At 45.2% G+C, this 20,620-nt stretch overlaps 1 protein-coding gene across 6 annotated transcripts in view; it reads left to right on the plus strand.

Annotated features, from left to right (window-relative positions):
* The window catches only part of si:dkey-178k16.1 (protein 4.1), a 118,492-nt gene that overhangs the window by 19,633 nt on the left and 78,239 nt on the right, over positions 1 to 20,620 (plus strand). For all 6 annotated transcript variants that reach the window (XM_014145841.2, XM_014145842.2, XM_014145846.2 and 3 more), the window contains exons 2-3: positions 14,988 to 15,075; positions 15,358 to 15,525. In XM_014145841.2, the coding sequence (XP_014001316.1) occupies positions 15,004 to 15,075; positions 15,358 to 15,525 (240 nt within the window). In that variant the 5' untranslated portion in view covers positions 14,988 to 15,003. The remainder of the gene's footprint in view (positions 1 to 14,987; positions 15,076 to 15,357; positions 15,526 to 20,620) is intronic.

A 20,620-nucleotide genomic window follows, 5' to 3' on the forward strand; every position in this document is an offset into this window, starting at 1 on the left:
GGGTGTCTACTTTGAAGAATCTCAAATGTAAAATATATTTTGATTTGTTCAACACTTTTTTGCTTACTACATGATTCCATATGTGTTATTTCATAGTTTTGATGTCTTCACTATTATTCTACAATGTAGAAAATAGTAAAATTCAAGAAAAACTTTGAATGAGTAAGTGTGTCCAAACTTTTGACTGGTACTGTATATATCATATCATCCACCTGGCTACCCCTATCCCGGTCAACAGCACTGCACCCCCCACAGCAACTCGCCCAAGCCTTCCCCATTTCTCTTTCTCCCAAATCCAGTCAGCTGATGTTCTGAAAGAGCTGCAAAATCTGGACCCCTACAAATCAGCCGGGCTAGACAATCTGGACCCTTTCTTTCGATAATTATCTGCCGAAATTGTTGCAACCCCTATTACTAGCCTGTTCAACCCTCTTTCGTGTCGTCTGAGATTCCCAAAGATTGGAAAGCAGCTGCGGTCATCTCCCTCTTCAAAGGGGGGGACACTCTTGACCCAAACTGCTACAGACCTATATCTATCTTAACCTGCCTTTCTAAGGTCTTCGAAAGCCAAGTCAACAAACAGATTACCGACCATTTCGAATCCCACCGCACCTTTTCCGCTATGCAATCTGGTTTCAGAGCTGGTCATGTGTGCACCTCAGCCACGCTCAAGGTCCTAAACGATATCTTAACCGCCATCGATAAGAAACAATACTGTGCAGCCATATTCATTGACCTGGCCAAGGCTTTCGACTCTGTCAATCACCACATCCTCATCGGCAGACTCAATAGTCTTGGTTTCTCAAATGATACCCTCGCCTGGTTCACCAACTACTTCTCTGATAGAGTTCAGTGTGTCAAATCGGAGGGCCTGTTGTCCGGACCTCTGGCAGTCTCTATGGGGGTGCCACAGGGTTCAAATCTTGGGCCGACTCTCTTCTCTGTATATATCAATGATGTCGCTCTTGCTGTTGTTGAGTGTCTGATCCACCTCTACGCAGACGACACCATTCTGTATACTTCTGGCCCTTCTTTGGACACTGTGTTAACAACGCTCCAGACGAGCTTCAATGCCATACAACTCTCCTTCCGTGGCCTCCAACTGCTCTTAAATACAAGTTAAACTAATTGCATGCTCTTCAACCGATCGCTGCCTGCACCTGCCCGCCCATCCAGCATCACTACTCTGGACGGTTCTGACTTAGAATATGTGGACAACTACAAATACCTAGGTGTCTGGTTAGACTGTAAACTCTCCTTCGAGACTCACATCAAACATCTCCAATCCAAAGTTAAATCTAGAATCGGCTTCCTATTTCGCAACAAAGCATCCTTCACTCATGCTGCCAAACATACCCTTGTAAAACTGACCATCCTACCGATCCTCAACTTCGGCGATGTCATTTACAAAATAGCCTCCAATACCCTACTCAACAAATTGGATGCAGTCTATCACAGTGCCATCCGTTTTGTCACCAAAGCCCCATATACTACCCACCACTCGCTTCATACTCGTCGCCAAACCCACTGGCTCCAGGTCATCTACAAGTCCCTGCTAGGTAAAGTCCCCCCTTATCTCAGCTCGCTGGTCACCATAGCAGCACCCACCTGTAGCACGCGCTCCAGCAGGTATATCTCACTGGTCACCCCCAAAGCCAATTCCTCCTTTGGCCGCCTTTCCTTCCAGTTCTCTGCTGCCAATGACTGGAACGAACTGCAAAAATCTCTGAAACTGGAAACACTTATCTCCCTCACTAGCTTTAAGCACCAGCTGTCAGAGCAGCTCATAGATTACTGCGCCTGTACATAGCCCATCTATAATTTAGCCCAAACAACTACCTCTTCCCCTACTGTATTTATTTATTTATTTTGCTCCTTTGCACCCCATTATTTCTATTTCTAATTTGCACTTTCTTCCACTGCAAATCTACCATTCCAGTGTTTTACTTGCTATACTTTATTTACTCTGCCACCATGGCCTTTTTTGCCTTTACCTCCCTTACCTCACCTCATTTGCTCACATTGTATATAGACTTATTTTTCTACTGTATTATTGACTATGTTTGTTTTACTCCATGTGTAACTCTTTGTTGTTGTATGTGTCATACTGCTTTGCTTTATCTTGGTCAGGTCGCAATTGTAAATGAGAACTTGTTCTCAGCTTGCCTACCTGGTTAAATAAAGATGAAATAAATAAAATAAAATCATGGTGTGCAAGACACCTGTCTGATTCGTACCTGTCTGAGTGGACTAATCCATTGTGGAGGCCGTGTGGATGGCACAATCCATCACTCCAAGACGTGCTACTGAAAATGTATATGGTTGTATTACATAAGAACAATGATTCAACACTAATAAAAAATGATATTATTTTATAACAAATGTGCTTTCTCCCGCGTTCGATAGTGGTTGCTGTCCGTGGTTCTGAAACACATCCGTGCGCTGTTGAATTGGCACCTTTTCCTAGACCAGGTTGCTATGTGCATAATAGCAAAGTTAACCAGCATATTGGTTTTGAGAACAATGCGGCGGAGTCAGCAGCAGAATGAGGAGATGAGAAAACAACCCTTGCCTTATTGTCTAAGAAAAGTGAGGAGAGAGGAAACCCCAATTTAATTAGGTCTATAATCAGTATACTAGCTGTTAAATGTGACTGGCTTTATAAATCATCCATATATATCTATAGAAATAAGACAGATACTGCTTCTGTTGCCTGTTTGATGATTTGTTTGTCAAGTAAACAATTTCTAGTAAACATGTTAATGAAACAATTTCACAAATGTGGTTGTTTTTAGTCTTTGCTTTGCTTTAATAAAGGCTTTACACTTGTTTCCCGTTTTAACAGCTTCTGGTATTATTTATAATTTATTTTGTGTTGTTTACACTGTTCCAAATTGTCCGAAAAATAATATTTATAATAATAATAACACTCCTTTTCTTTATCTCCTTCTTAATGTTATTTTTATTAATAATAACACTCCTTTTCTTTATCTCCTTCTTAATGTTATTTTTATTATGATGATCATCATTATAAGAATAAGTAATGTCATTATCATTAGTAGGCTTAGTATAGCAGCCTTGTGTAACCACCATTGAGCTGTTGGCCTAAGAGTGCATCCTCTTTAATCTTAAAACTGTAAGTTAGGCATATATTAAGCCTATATTTCAATACTTATATAGGGTACTGGATCAATCAATCATTCATTCGTTCATGTCATCACACAACATACGAGTCATTCATAATTGGAAATGCAATCAAGCTTTTTAATTTTAAAATAAAATAAAGTGACCTCTGAATAATTTGCTTAAACATTAAATAAACCGTTCCATTCCGAAAATTGCATTCACGAATGATTAGTCTTTGCTGTAATAAAGGCTTAACAAAAAAACGTTACAACAGCCTCTCTGGTACGCTTGTAATTTATGTAGTGTTGTTTACATTGTTCCAAACTGTCAGAAAAATTATATTGTGATTTAACAGCACCTGTTTGGCACACATAATATACACGCAGCGCTTGCTCCTTACCTTACTTTTCTTGATCTCCAGTATTTTCCACCACTAGTAAGATTTATTCCACACATCTGACTCCCCTTTACCTCATGAGCAACCAGTAGCCTAAACATTCCCCCTTTTTGAGTTTATTTGTCACGTCCACTGCATCCATTTTGCTGTTACGGTGTTGGGAGTTTGTTATAACCAATTTATTAATGTGTTTATGATATGCTATAGGTGCGGAACCATTGGTCACGTGCATGTGATGCTTTCTTTGTGTTATGGAACGAGATCAAGATTTGAGGGAATATGGAATATTTTCCTAAAGAAATTAGGTATTTCGGTAACAGACATTTTCATTCAGAAATGGCTGTAATTATGTTGCAGCTTCGGCAACAGGGACACCACGATAAACACTGTGGTTGTCGGACTCCCTCTAGTCATTTGTGTGTCTTAATGATTTAATCAAACAATGTGCTTAAAGCGTCAGACAAGCTCAGTGAATATAGTTGATTTGATTAAAACTAGGGTTGCACATTTTGGGGAATATTCAGAGGTGGAAACTTTCCGTGGGAATATATGGGAATTAACGGGAATATATGGGAATTAACGGAAATATATGCAAATTAGTATTAATACCATTTACATGCAGATGTTTTTTTGCATTGGATATATTTACCATATCATATGGAGACAGAAACATAATGTCACGTCCTGACCAGCAGATGGAGCTGTTGTTGTAGTTTTGGGGTCAGGACGTGGCAGTCTTGTGTGTGTGATTGTTCTGTGTTGGTCTTGTGACTCCTGATCAGGAACAGCTGGGGATCGTTGTTCCTGATTGGGAGTCATATATGTAGGAGTATGTTTGTCACTTGGTTTTGTGGGTAGTTGTTTTTGCACTGCGTGTTGTGTGCCTGCAAAACTGTTCCTGTCTTATATATTGTTTGAATTGTTAAGTGGATGCTCTACTCCTTTATTTTTATTAAAGATGAGTATTCACATACCTGCTGCGCCTTGGTCCATTTTTACAGAAGACAGCCGTTACACATAAACCATTTACCTTATCATAAATAGACATAATTGCAAATGATTAAATCCTTCCAGTAGAAATTTAGTTACGAATTTAACTTTAATTAAATTAATTGACTCTTCACATGGGATGATTTCACTGAACAACAAAAGAAAGGGAATATTGAATGATCCCCAATGATCCATCGCATCTCCCAAAAACGTTTTCAACATACATCTGTAAAATGAAAGTCTAGAAACTAAAGCTTTGTTTGTCTTCCTCTCAGGCTTCCATGTCTTCTCCCTGGACCTCCTCAATGTCCACCTCTTGAACATCAGACTCTGAGGCCTCATCTTCACTGTCACTTTCCAACCTTGTTGAGGATGGTTTGTTGTCAGGCTCAAAAAGCCTCAAATTTGGCTGGATGGCCACCAATTCTTCAACCCTTGTATTGGTCAGCCTGTTGTGTGGTTTGGTGTGTGTGTTCCCAAACAAGGATCGGTTGTGCTCTGAGGCAGCTGATGTTCGTGGGATTTGGAGGATGATGGAGGCAACAGGGGAAAGAGCCTCAGATCCACAAAGTCCCTTCCACCAGGTCGCTGATGAGATATGTTGGCACGACTGCCATATTGCATCTCCATCCCAAAGCCCTTGCTTGGAAGTGTACATTGCCAGACTGCCAAGAACCTTGCCCTCATCCAGGCCAAGGTGGCCAGACACGGTAGTGATGACACCATAGTCCTTGTTGATCTCTGCACCAGAAAGGATGCTCTTGCCAGCATACTTGGGGTCCAACATGTACGCTGCGGCGTGTATGGGCTTCAGGCAGAAAATGTCTTCACGCTTTTTGATGTATTTCAGAACTGCAGTTTGCTCTGCTTGGAGCAACAGTGAAGTGGGCAGGGCAGTACGGGTTTCTTCTCGTACATCTGCAAGCAGAGTCGGAACATCAGACAGGATGGCATTGTCTCCCTCAATCCATGCAATGGCTACTGCTATAGCTTTCAGGAGTTTCAGGCTGCTTACCACTCTCTCCCAAAATACATCATCCAGGAGGATACTCTTGATGGGGCTGTCCATATCGGCAGACTTTGATATGACCATTTCTTGGAGAGACTCCTTCCCCTCCAGGAGACTGTCAAACATGATGACAACACCACCCCAAAGGGTGTTGCTGGGCAGCTTCAATGTGGTGCTCTTATTCTTCTCACTTTGCTTGGTGAGGTAGATTGCTGCTATAACTTGACCCTTCACACACCTAACCATTTCCTTGGCTCTCTTGTAGAGTGTATCCATTGTTTTCAGTGCCATGATGTCCTTGAGGAGCAGATTCAATGCATGAGCAGCACAGCCAATGGGTGTGATGTGAGGGTAGGACTCCTCCACTTCAGACCAAGCAGCCTTCATGGTTGCAACGTTGTCTGTCACCAGTGCAAATACCTTGTGTGGACCAAGGTCATTGATGACTGCCTTCAGCGCATCTGCAATGTATAGACCGGTGTGTCTGTTGTCCCTTGTGTCTGTGCTCTTGTAAAATACTGGTTGACGGATGGAGATGATGTAGTTAATTATTCCTTGCCCACGAACATTCGACCACCCATCAGAGTTGATTGCAATACAGTCAGCTTTCTCTATGATTTGCTTGCCTTTCACTTGAACTCTGTTGAACTCTGCATCCAGCAAATGAGTAGATAAAGCATGTCTGGTTGGAGGGGTGTATGCTGGGTGAAGAACATTCAGAAATCACTTCCATTACACGTTGCCTGTGAGCATCAGAGGTGAACCAGTTGCATACACAGCTAGAGCAAGACATTCATCAGGATTTCTCTGACTAAGTTCCTCCATTGAGTCAAATAAACTTCTGATTCCAGGAGGACTATGAGCTGTTGCTATCGATAAGGTGTCTGATTCATCATTTTCACCTCGAATATAAGTAGTGGAACTTTTGTCAGAGGTTGCTTGTTGTGGGCGCTGAGGGAACTTCATGCACTTGGCCAGATGATTCTGCATCTTTGTTGCATTCTTCACACATGATTTGGCACAGTATTTTCAAATGTACACAGCTTTTCCTTCTACATTAGCTGCAGTGAAATGTCTCCACACATCAGATAGTGCCAGTGGCATTTTCCTGTAAAGATTAGAAAGAAATTAGTAAAAAAAACGAAATGAAATTCCATGTACAGATAAATTGTTAAGCAGTTAGATTAAGAAATTCCTTTGTAAGATAAATGTTTTTAAATTAAACATGTATGGAAACAGGTGAATTGACACTCCTCAGTTAGCAGGCTCAAGCAAGCTAAAACCCACATGGTAGCAGAAATTGTGAGAAATTATTTAAACACACTTTGCTGTAGGCTACTATTTACTAGTTAACAAAACATTATGTCATATTAAATATATCCACCTTACCCAGTATTGTAATCAAAACTTACCAGAATGCATGTAGTCCTTGGCTGAGACTCTGTAGTAGTGTGGGCTCAATAGCATCTCATTAGTGTGCATAATCTTGAGAATCAGCTGTACATGTGATGGAAGAGTGCCATGCACATGTGATGGAGGAATGCACTGTGCATGCAGAGGGTTGCAATTCCATTGAATTGGGGATAGTTTAACCAAAATATGCCACAAGACCTATAATTGCCTTATGTGTATACCACAAAAAGAGCTTCATTGTTATAAGCTAACTTTTTTAATGAATTTAAGCAAATTCCCCAAATTCCTGGGCTTAATTTCCCATGGAAAATTCCCGGAGCCTTTCCGACCCTTTGCAATCCTAATTAAAACACATAGGATGTGTCTATATATGGAAAAATCCACTTTGTAAAACAGACTACTCTTGGTCGACCATTATGTTTTTTAGTCGTGGACGGCCCTACAACATAGATTATTGTAACGATGTGCGCTGAGAGTCGGGAAGCAAGTTCAGGGAGTGAGTGTTTTAATAAATAAATGAAACGAACACGTAACAAACAACGCACAGACATGACCCAGGAACAGATACAATAACGCCTGGGGAAGAAACCAAAGGGAGTTTTATTTTTTATTTAACCTTTTGTTACGACTTCCGCCGAAGTCGGTCCCTCTCCTTGTTCGGGCGGTGTTCGGCGGTCGACGTCACCGTTCTTCTAGCAATCGCTGATCCACCTTTCATTTTCCAATTGTTTTGTCTTGTCTTCCCACACACCTGGTTTCAATCCCATCATTACATGTTGTGTATTTAACCCTCTGTTCCCCCCCATGTCCTTGTCCGGAATTGTTTATTGTAGTGCTTGTGCACGTTATGCTAGGTGTGTAACGGGTTTTGTTTACCCATTCATTTATTGTTCTGTTTACGGTGGTTTTATTTATTAAACTGCGCCGTTGTAAATCAGTTTTTGCTCTCCTGTGCCTGACTTCTCTGCCACCAGTACGCACCCCTACAGAATTCCGGACCAAACTTATGGAGTCAGCAGGAGCAGGTACCCCGGGTATAGGGGTGGAGGAGCGCGTCCAGGAGCACGCAGCAGTGCTCCACCATCTTGGCACCGCCATGGACCGCGTTGTCCAGACAATGGACCGCTGGGAGAGACAGGGAGTTCTCCCAGCGCCTCCACCTGCACAACCGGGGTCTCCACTACGTGCCCCTCCTTCTCCTGGACCCAGTGGGATTCGTCTCTCCCTTCCCCAGGAATACGACGGGACGGCTGCGAACTACCAGGGGTTCCTGTTGCAGCTGGACTTATACCTGGCAACCGTCCACCCGGCTCCATCGGGCCGTGAGAGGGTGTCCGCCCTCGTCTCGTGCCTCACCGGGATAGCCCTGGAGTGGGCCAATGCCGTGTGGAGAGAGGGAGATGCGGCGTTGGACCAGTTTGAGGAGTTCACCCGCAGCTTCCGGGCGGTCTTCAACCACCCACCCGAGGGTAGAGCGGCAGGTTAACGCCTCTTCCATCTGAGGCAGGGGACGAGGAGCGCCCAGGAGTTCACCCTGGAGTTTTGTACCCTGGCTGCCGGCGCGGGATGGAACAACAGGGCCCTGATCAACCATTATCGCTGCAGTCTGCGCGAGGATGTCCGTCGGGAGTTGGCCTGCAGAGACACCACCCTCACGTTCGACCAGCTGCTGGACCTGTCCATCCTGCTGGCTACCCGCGGACGTTCAGATCGGGGTCTGTTGGTTCCATCCCCCCGCACCCCCTCTCCGATACCCATGGAGCTGGGAGGGGCGGTGCGCAGGGAGACCGGAGGGGGTTCTAGCTCGTGCACCATCTGTGGCCGCAGAGGTCACACTACTGTGGTTCCTCTAGGTATCGAGGCAGCTGGATGCGGACATTGAGCAGGCATTATGTGCAGAGCCCGCTCCCGTCCAGTGTCCCGCTGGGCGTCTGTACGCTCCGTCTGCTGTTCGTGACCGGTTGATCTATTGGGCCCACACGTCACCCTCCTCTGGTCATCCTGGGATCGGTCGGACAATGCGCTGTTTGAGCGGGAGGTACTGGTGGTCTACCTTGGCTAAGGACGTGAGTGTTTATGTTTCCTCCTGCTCGGTGTGCGCCCAATGTAAGGCTCCTAGGCACCTGCCCAGAGGGAAGCTACACCCCTTACCCGTTCCACAACAGCCTTGGTCGCACCTGTCGGTGGATTTTCTTACCGATCTTCCCCCCTCACAGGGTAACACCGCGATCCTGGTTGTTGTGGATCGGTTCTCTAAGTCCTGTCGTCTCCTCCCTCTGCCTGGCCTCCCTACGGCCCTACAGACAGCGGAGGCCTTGTTTACGCACGTCTTCCGGCACTACGGGGTGCCTGAGGATATAGTGTCTGATCGAGGTCCCCAGTTCACGTCTAGGGTCTGGAAGGCGTTCATGGAACGTCTGGGGGTCTCGATCAGCCTTCCTTCAGGGTTTCACCCTGAGAGTAATGGGCAGGTGGAGAGAGTAAACCAGGATGTGGGCAGGTTTCTGCGGTCCTATTGCCAGGACCGGCCGGGGGAGTGGGCGGCGTTCATGCCCTGGGCCGAGATGGCACAGAACTCGCTTCGCCACTCCTCCACTAACCTCTCTCCCAGCCGGTACCAGCCGGTTCTGGCGCCTTGGCATCAGAGTCAGACCGAGGCTCCTGTGGTGGACGACTGGTTCAGGCACGCGGAGGAGACATGGGAAGCTGCACGTGTTCACCTTCAGCGGGCCGTGGTGTGCCAAAAAGAGAACGCAGACCGTCACCGCAGTGAGGCCCCGGTGTTCGCACCAGGGGACCGGGTCTGGCTCTCGACCTGAAACCTGCCCCTCCGCCTGCCCTGCCGGAAGCTGGGTCCGCGGTTTGTGGGGCCATTTAAAGTCCTGAGGAGAGTGAACGAGGTTTGTTATAGGTTACAGCTTCCCCCCGATTACCGTAGTAACCCCTCGTTCCATGTGTCTCTCCTCAGGCCGGTGGTGGCTGGCCCGCTCCAGGAGTCTGAGGTGCGGGAGGTTCCTCCGCCCCCCTCTGGACATTGAGGGGGTCCCGGCGTACTCCGTTTGCTCTATACTGGATTTGAGGCGTCGGGCGAGGGGCCTTCAGTATCTCGTGGAGTGGGAGGGGTACGGTCCGGAGGAAAGTTGCTGGGTTCCGTTCGAGGACGTGTTTGGTCCTTCAATGCTGCAGGAGTTCCACCGTCTTCGTCCGGATCGCCCTGCGCCTCGCCCTCCGGGTCGTCCCCAAGGCCGGTGTCTGCGCGCTGCTGAAGCCGCGCATCAGGGGGGGGGTACTGTCACGACTTCCGCCGAAGTCTGTCCCTTTCCTTGTTCGGGCGACGTTCGGCGTTCGACGTCACCGTTCTTCTAGCCATCGCTGATCCACCTTTCATTTTCCATTTGTTTTATCTAGTCTTCCCACACACCTGGTTTCAATCCCATCATTACATGTTGTGTATTTAACCCTCTGTTCCCCCCATGTCCTTCTCCGGAATTGTTTATTGTAGTGCTTGTGCACGTTATGCTAGGTGTGTAACGGGTTTTGTTTACCCATTCATTTATTGTTCTGTTTACGGTGGTTTTATTTATTAAACTGCGCCGTTGTAAATCAGTTTTTGCTTTCCTGCGCCTGACTTCTCTGCTGCCAGTACGCACCCCCTACACCTTTATTTAACCAGGTGAGCCATTTGAGAACAAGTTCTCATTTACAACTGCGACCTGCCCAAGATAAAGGAGTGCGACAAAAACAACAACACAGAGTTACACATGGGATAAACAAACGTACAGTCAATAACACAATAGAATAATCTATGTACAGTGTGTGCAAATGTAGTGAGATTAGGGAGGTAAGGTAATAAATAGGCCAGAGTGGCAAAAATAATTACAATTTAGCATTAACACTGGAGTGATAGATGTGCAGATGATGATGTGCAAGTAGAGATACTGGGGTGCAAAAGAGCAAGAAAAATAAATAACAATATGGGGATGAGGTAGTTGGGTGGGCTATCTACAGATGGGCTGTGTACAGGTGCAGTGATCGGTAAGGTGCTCTGACAGCTGATGCTTAAAGTTAGTGAGGGAGATATAAGTCTCCAGCATCAGTGATTTTTGCAATTCGTTCCAGTTATTGGCAGCAGAGAACTGGAAGGAAAAGTGGCCAAAGGAGGTGTTGATTATAGAAAGAGAGGATCCAGATTGTCTATCCCAGCTGATTTGTAGGGGTCCAGATTTTGCAGCTCTTTCTGAACATCAGCTCTCTGGATTTGGGTGAAGGAGAAGTGTGTGGGGGCTTGGGCAAGTTACTGCGGGGGGTGCAGAGCTGTTGGCCGGGGTAGCCAGGTGGAAAGCTTGGCCAGCCGTAGAAAAATGCTTATTGAAATTCTCTATTGTCGTGGATTTATCGGTGGTGACAGTGTTTCCTAGCCTCAGTGCAGTGGGCAGCTGGGAGGAGGTGCTCTTATTCTCCATGGACTTTACAGTGTTCCAAAACGTATTGGAATTAGTGCTACAGGATGCACTTTTCTGTTTGAGTGAAATATATAGGGAAGGTAATAAGGGAAGTGATTGAGTCCAGGTGAGTCTGATGACGCGCAGGTGCGCGTAACGATAGGGACAGGTGTGCGCCATAAAGAGTAGGCTGGTGGCCTAGAGACCGGCGAGGGAGCACACGTGACAGTACCCCCTCCCCGACACGCGGCTCCAGCCGCAGGACGCTGACCAAAATGACGATCCCGGGGATCAAGAGTGGACCAGTCACCTATGCTGAGGCGCGGGAAACCTGTCAGTCCAGCTGAGACGCAGGAGCATGGCTGCCTAGAGCGCCGGAGAGAGAGCATATTTGACGGTACCCCCTCCACGGTGTGTTCGGCTCCAGCCGCAGGACGCCCACCAAAGGGACGATCTCCCGGGATCAGGGGCGGACCGGTCACCCCTGCTGATGCGCGGGAACCTGTCACCGGCTGGGGCGAGGGAACCTGATAGACCGGCTGAGGCATGGGAGCCTGACGAGCCAACGGAAGCAGGGGAGCCTGGCGATCCGGCGAAGGCATGAAAGCCAGACGAGCCGGCTGAGGCGGGGGAGCCTGGCGATCCGGCTGAGGCATGAGAGCCTGATGAACCAGCGGAGGCAGGGGAGCCTGGCAATCTGTCTGAGGCATGAGAGCCTGTAGCGGCTCCAGGACCCGACGTCATTCCCACCAAAAAAAAAAAATAAACACTCCCTGATGCTTCCCTTAGGTGAGGTGTTATTCTGTAACGATGTGCGCTGAGACAAATATAGGGAAGGTAATCAGGGAAGTGATGGAGTCCAGGTGAGGCTGATGACACGCAGGTGCGCGTAACGATGGTGACAGGTGTGCGCCATAACGAGCAGGCTGGTGACCTTGAGACCGGAGAGGGGGCACACGTGACAATTATCCTCAATGAGACTATGAAATTATAGCTGTGCCGCTGGCTACTTCAGTTCGTAAGAGAATGAGCTCTACACACCTCCCAATCCCAAATTGAATATCATGGTTGCATGATTCACTTTTTATATCTGAGTCTTTTATGTGCACATTCTCCTTTTATGGATAGATAGGCCTACCTGGAAATAGGATAACCAGACCGGCAAATGTAGCCTATTCTAAGACAACAATAGGCTTATATTCAGATGTTAATAGGAATTCATTATATTGTTATCAAGTTGGCTATAATGGCCAGACATTGTAGTTGTCTGTTGTCCTTAAAGTATTATTACTGTATACTATATGCTTTACTTGTTTAATTTTTTTGAACTGTGTGACCAACCTAAATCTTCTAGCATTTTCTTATGACATACACTATATATACAAAAGTATGTGGACACCCCTTCAAGTTAGTGGATTCTGCTATTTCAGGAACACCCATTGCTGATAGGTGTTTAAGATCGAGCACCCAGACATGCAATCTCCATAGACAAACATTGGCAGGAGAATGGCCTTACCAAAGACCTCAGTGACTTTCAACGTGGCACCGTCATATGATGCCACCTTTCCAACAAGTCAGTTTGTCACATTTCTGCCCTGCTAGAGCTGCCCCAGTCAACTGTAAGTGCTGTTATTGTGAAGTGAAAACGTCTAGGAGAAACAACGGCTCATCCGCGAAATGGTAGGCCACACAAGTGCTGAAGCACGTAGCGCGTAAAAATCGTCTGTCCTCGGTTGCAACACTCACTACCGAGTTCCAAACTGTCTCTGGAAGCAACGTCAGCACAATAACTGTTCGTCGGGAGCTTCATGAAATGGATTTCCATGGCCGTGCAGCCGCACACAAGCCTAAGATCAACATGCACAATGCCAAGGGTCAGCTGGAGTGGTGTAAAGCTCGCCGCCATTAGACTCTGGAGCAGTGGAAACGCGTTCTCTGGAGTGATTAATCACGTTTCACCATCTGGCAGTCCGACGGACGAATCTGGGTTTGGCGGATGCCAGGAGAACGCTACCTGCCCGAATGCATAGTGCCAACTGTAAAGTTTGGTGGTGGAGGAATAATGGTCTGAGGCTGTTTTTCATGGTTCGGGCTAGGCCCTTTAGTTCCATTGAAGGGAAATCTTAACGCTACAGCATACAATGACATTCTAGACGATTCCGTGCTTCCGACTTTGTGGCAATAGTTTTGGGAAGGCCCTTTCCTGTTCCAGCATGACAATGCCCCTGTGCACAAAGCGAGGTCCATACAGAAATGGTTTGTCGAGATCGGTGCGGAAGAACTGGCCTGCACAGAGCCCTGACCTCAAACCCGTCGGACACCTTTGCGATGAATTCGAACGCTTACTGCGAGTCAGGCCAAATTGCCCAACACCAGTGCCCGACCTCACTAATTAATGCTCTTGTGGCTGAATGGAAGCAAGTCCCCACAGCAATGTTCCAACATCTAGCAGAAAGCCTTCCCATATTAATGCCCATGATTTTGGCATGAGATTGTTCGACAAGCACGTGTCCACATATGTTTGGTTATGTAGTGTATCTCCCGTGTGGCTCAGTTGGTAGAGCATGGCACTTGCAACACCAGTGTTGTGGGTTTGATTCCCACGGGGGACCATTTATGCACTCACTACTGTAAGTTTCTCTGGATAAGAGCATCTGCTACATTACGTAAATGTTAGATAACAACAACTAACCATTTGAGAAACACTGTCATAAAATAACTATATTACGTAAAGGGTTGTAATAAGTACTGCATTACCATCACTGGGGTAGAAGTAGTTGTCAAAGTCATATTCCCTATATCTTCAAAGACAACAGCTGAAGCAGAAGAAAACTTGGAGCGGACACCCTTTGCCCCCTGATAATAGAGCTACAGTATGTGGCTGTTATCTGAAAGATAATTGAGCTCTCTAAGAATGTCAGCTATTTTTAATCATGAGGGGAGGAACTTCTGTTTAAGAGTACAAATCAGATTATTCTCAGAGAGCGAGTGGTCACCTTCACATGACAAAGCTCGTCTGTCTCGCTCTCTCTCTCTCTCTCTCTCTCTCTTTCTCTACCCCTCTAATGAAATTGTTGTCACGTTCCCTGTACTCTCTCTCTCTTCCTTTCTCTCTCTCTCTGCTGTCTTCCGCTATGCCGCAGGGCTCTCTTGCTGATGTAATTTATTCTATGTCTCTGCTAGCATCAGGGAGAGCCTCCTAAAGTGAACGCTCTTCATGCAGACAGCTCCTGAGAGAGGCTCTGCTCAGCTCTGCTATTACAGTGAGGACACATCGCTTTTGACGTAAAAAACACTTAGTGATTGCAGTCAGAGCCTAATTGAAGCAACCACAATAGCCGTCAGTTAAGAAGAAAATTAGATGTGACATTGTTGGATATTCGTTTTGTGGCCAGTAATTGCCACTGTGTCGCAGGATGGTGACTTCAACAACATTGGGGAGGTTTTGGATTTTGCAATGGGTAGGGAAGAGTGTGATGGGTAGGGTATATGTGTGAGTGTGTAATAGGCAGGCTGGGTTCACCCACTATAGGTAATATGTCATGCTGGTCTTGGGATGTGGACATCAGAAGACTGCTGACTTTATGTATCTGTTAATTTATTGTTTCAGGATTGCATCCATTACCATGACAACAGAAAAGGGATTGCCCATGGAGATGAAGAGTACCATGGAGGGTGATGTCAGGAGGACCAATCAGGTTGGAGAGATGCAAGACTCACAGTCGTGTATCATTTTGCACTTCACATCTAATCATTTAGCATTTGCATTAAACCTACAAAACACAGTATATCATAAAATGGAGCAAATCTTTGAATATTATGCAGTGTGCATTGTATCATATGCCTTTTGTGGTGATTACATGAATGTCCACATCATATAGCCTACTGTTTTGAGATTTCATACATGTACTTGGCTTGGTTACTAAATCAATAATTTGTGGTTTATGACGTCTTATTTGAAACTTTTCACTTATCTTAAGGATCATGACAGTAAGACGTCAGATGACCATCATGGGGACATGGATGACAGCTCGGAGAAGACCCCCAGCAAAGCATCAAAATCCCCCCAGAAATCTTCCAAACGCCCCAAAACCATTCCTGTCAAAATCACCCTACTCGACGGCTCAGAGTATGAAACTGGAGTAGAGGTATTTACTATATGGGATTTCAAATATTTTTTTATGACATTTTTTTTTTGGTGCCCTTTTTTTGTACAAAGTTGAAATCAGACAGGGAGATAGAGTTTAGGGGCAAAGACAGGAATGACCATGACTAGGGCTAATCACTAGACCAGATTTAAATTCTGTGAAAGAAATGATTTTAGGCGGCATCTTAGCAAGATGAGTAACGCTTCAAGAATAAGGATAGTGCCAGTTACAAAGCAATCTGTCCCTTGTAGTGTTCAAATGCTAATAAATCGAACATGCTGAATTGTAGACATTAACAAGTTATGTCCAAGTTGCTGCAAACACACCTCTATCTATGTGCACTGCCTGGAGCTCATTAGCTTCTAGCAAAGGTTGTAGTTATCAGGTATGAAGGTAAGACCCAGATGCAGACAATGTTGAATTAACAATGGTTTAATAATCCAACGGGGGAAGGCAATAGACAAGTCAAGGCAGGCATGGGTCAGTAAATCAGAAGTGGGTCAACAGTACCGGATGGCAGGCAGGCTCAGGGTCAGGGTAGGCAGAGGTCAATAATCCAGAGGTGGGGCAAATGTACAGGCAGGCAGGCTCAGGGTCAGGCAGAATGGTCAGAGTCAGGGCTGGCAAGGGTCAAAACCAGGAGGGTGAGAAAAAGAGAGACTGGGAAAAGCAGGAGCTGAGATAAAAACGCTGGTTAACTTGAAAAACAAGACGAACTGGCAACAGACAAACAGAGAACACAGGCATAAATACACAGGGGATAATGGGGAAGATGGGCAACACCTTGGAGGGGGGTGGAGACAATCACAAAGACAGGTGAAACAGATCAGGGTGTGACAGTAGGGCTACATATGGCACAGCATCCCCATCATGTTCCCTTAGGGAACTTTTTCTTAATTAGTGATATTTATGTATAAGATGAGTAAGAGAGTTCTGATTTTACTTGAACACAAGGTTCACTCAGACAGTGACTACAGGCTGCGTTTTCTGAGGTTGCTACTTACAGCCCTCCCATATCAATGGACCTCTTGATTCATCTCTCTCTCTCTCTCTCTCTCTCTCACTCACTCACTCACTCACTCACTCACTCACTCACTCACTCACTCACTCACTCACTCACTCACTCACTCACTCACTCACTCACACACACACACACACACACACACACACACACACACTAGGGTTGAATATTTTACAAATGTTCCATCCCGAGAATAAGTCAGAATAAGTCACTTTTCTTCTGGGTAACCTGGTATTTCCCGCCAACCGGAAGTGTCATTCAAAAGCATACAAAAATATATACTTTGATCAGCATGAAAATTCAAACCTGATGCTACCTGAGTCTGATGACCCATATATTAAATACATTTTATGATCTCTATATTAACAACATTTAATGAGCCCAAGCCCTAAAAAGCCCAAATGATTGTGACATTATCCAATACATTCTGTATATGATAAATCTACTCCACATTACGCAAAACAGAAAAACATAAAAGCCCATAGATGTAGCTAGCTATATGCTCTCTTGGGTAAATAAATGAAACAAGCTCCAGTAGGCTAATATTTTTAAGTGTGAACTGTATTACTGTACTGTATTCTATTATATTGTAATACAGTGCATTCGGAAAGTATTCAGACCCCTTGACTTTTTCCCAAAAATTGTACGTTACTGCCTTATTCTAAAATAAAATAAAATGTTTTTTAGAATTGTTTTGCAAATAAATACAAATATATATACAGTACTAGTACTTTGGGCTCCCAAGTGGCGCAGTGGTCTAAGACACTCCATCTCAGTGGTAGAAGTGTCGCTACAGACCAACCTGGTTTGAATCCAGACAGTATCACAAACGGCTGTGATTGGGTGTCCCATAGGGCGGCGCACAATTGGCCCAGCGTCGTCCGAGTTTGGCCGGTGTAAGCCGTCATTGTAAATAAGAATTTGTTTTTAACTGACTTGCCTTGTTAAATATATAAAATAATATAAAACTTTGGACACACCTTCTCATTCCAGCGTTTTTCTTAATTTTTACTATTTTCTACATAGTATAATAATAGTGAAGACATCAAAAATATGAAATAACACATATGGAATCATGTAGTAACCAAAAAAGTGTTAAACAAATGAAAATATATTTTATATTTGAGATTCTTCACAGTAGCCTCACTTTGCCTTGATGACAGCTTTGCACACTCTTGGCATTCTTTTTAATTTGTGAAATTTCTTTCCTTCTTCATGCATTTGAGCCAATCAGTTGTGTTGTAACAATGTAGGGGGAGTTTACAGAAGATAGCCCTATTTGGTAAAATACCAAGTCCATATTATGGCAAGAACATCTCAAATAAGCAAAGAGAAATGACAGTCCATCATTACTTTAAGACATGTAGGTCAGTCAAGAACTTTGAACATTTCTTCAAGTGCAGTTGCAAAAACCATCAGGTGCTATGAGGAAACTGGCTCTCATGAGGACCGCCACAGGACAAGAAGACCCAAAGTTACCTCTGCTGCAGAGGATAAGTTCATTAGAGTTAACTGAACCTCAGATTGCAACCCAAATAAATGCTTTACAGAGTTCAAGTAACAGACACATCTCAACATCAACTGTTCAGAGGAGACTTCATGAGTCAGGCCTTCATGGTCGAATTGCTGCAAAGAAACCACTACTAAAGGACACCAATAACAAGAAGAGACTTTCTTGGGCCAAGAAACACGAGCAATGGACATTAGACCGGTGGAAATCTGTCCTTTGGTCTGACGAGTCCAAATCTGAGATTTGTGAACGGATGATCTCAGCATGTGTGGTTTCCACCGTGAAGCATGGAGGAGGAGGTGTGATGGTGTTGGGGTGCTTTGCTGGTGACATTGTCAGTGATTTATTTAGAATTCAAGGCACACTTAACCATCATGGCTACCACAGCATTCTTCTGCGATACGCCATCCCATCTGGTTTGCGCTTGTTGGGACTATAATTTGTTTTTCAACAGGAAAAGGACCCAAAACACACCTCCAGGCTATGTAAGGGCTATTTGACCAAGGAGGAGAGTGATGGAGTGCTGCATCAGATGACCTGGCCTCCACAATCACCTGACCTCAACTCAATTGAGATGGTTTGGGATGAGTTGGACTGCAGAGTGAAGGAAAAGAAGCCAACGAGAGCTCAGCATATGTAGGAACTCCTTCAAGACTGTTGGAAAATCATTCCTCATGAAGCTGGTTGAGAGAATGCCAAGAGTGTGCAAAGCTGTCAGCAAGGCAAAGGGTGGCTACCTTGGCTACTTTGAAGGATCTAAAATCTAAAATGTATTTTGATTTGTTCAACACTTCTTAGATGTTACTACTTGATTCCATATGTGTTATTTCATAGTTTTGATGTATTCACTTTTATTCTACAATGTAGAAAATATAAAAAATGAAGAAAATCCTTGAATGAGTAGGTATGTCCAAACATTTGACTGGTACTGTATATACTGAAATATTATATTTAAACAAGTATTCCGACCCTCTACTCTAAGGGGGGGCAAAGTACAGCCCGCGGGCACTTCAATCCGGCCCGCGAGACATAACTTCTCTTTTTTTTCCTCCCCAATTTTGTGGTATCCAATTGGTAGTTACAGTCTTGTCCCATCGCTGCAACTCCCGTACAGATTTGGGAGAGGCGAAGGTCGAGATCCGTGTGTCCTCCGAAACACGACCCAGCCATGCTGCACTGCTTCTTGACACAGTGACTTCCTGCTTAACCCGGAAGCCATCCGCACCAATGTGTCTGAGGAAACACGATACACCTGGCGACTATGTCAGCATGCATATGCACCCGGCCCGCCACAGAGGTCGCTAGAGTGCAATGGGACAAGGAAATCTCTGCCAAACCCTCTCCTAACCCGGACGATGCTAGGCCAATTGTGCACCGCCTCATGGGTCTCTCAGTCACGGCCAGCTGCGACACAGCCTTGGGATCGAACCCGGGTCTGTAGTGATGCCTCAAGCACTATGATGCAGTGCCTTAGACCGCTGCGCCACTTGGGAGGCCCCCGCAAATGTATTTTAACAAACAATTGGTCCCCCCAAAAATGCGGACATCCATTGAATTTCAAGATCCCAATGTGGCCCTCGAGCCAAAAAGTTTGCCCACCCCTGCTCTACTCAGTACTTTGTTGAAGCACCTTTGGCAGTGATTACATCCTTTAGTCATCTTGGGTATGACACTACAAGCTTGACACACCTGTATTTGGGGAGTTTCTCCCATTCTTCTCTACAGATCCTCTCAAGTTCTGTCAGGTTGGATGGGGAGCGTTGCTGCACAGCTAATTTCAGGTCTCTCCAGAAATGGTCGATCGGGTTCTCTCTCTACTTCGCACCGTTCATCTTTCCCTCGATGCTGACTAGTCTCCCAATCCCTGCCACTGAAAAACATCCCCACAGCATGATGCTGCCACCACCATGCTTCACCGTAGGGATGGTGCCAGGGTTCCTCCAGACGTGACGCTTGGCATTCAGGCCAAATAGTTCAATCTTGGTTTCATCAGACCAGAGAATCTTGTTTCTCATGATCTGAGAGTCCTTTAGGTGCCTTTTGGGAAACTCCAAGTGGGCTGTCATGTGCCTTGTACTGAGCAGTGGCTTCCGTCTGGCCACTCTACCATAAAGGCCTGATTGGTGCTGGTTGGATCTCCCATCTCCACAGAGGAACTCTGGAGCTCTGTCAGAGTGACCATTGGGTTCTTACTTCCCGCACTGTATATGGACTGGAATTATGCACATCTTTCACATCTTTCAAAACATTATAAAGACAGGTGATTCTGTTGCAGCACATTCGGCACAAGTATAGGCTAGTAAATTTGATTTTAATTTAGAAATATAATAAGGCCTATTTGTATAATTAGTAGGCTGACGCATATATACCTTTCATAATATTTTCCCTGATGTTATTAGCCTACATCCTCTTTCTCTCTGTATTGTTGCTTCATTCCTTACTTGCTTTCAACAGTGAAATGAAATAAGTTTAATTGTCCTTATGTTCATCATTCCAATGTCATCCTTGTATAATATAGGACTAGAATTAGATTAAGAAGGCTTTCATTTCTCATCACGAAGATT

This window comes from Salmo salar, chromosome ssa15, assembly GCF_905237065.1.
Source record: "Salmo salar chromosome ssa15, Ssal_v3.1, whole genome shotgun sequence".
NCBI lineage: Eukaryota > Metazoa > Chordata > Actinopteri > Salmoniformes > Salmonidae > Salmo > Salmo salar.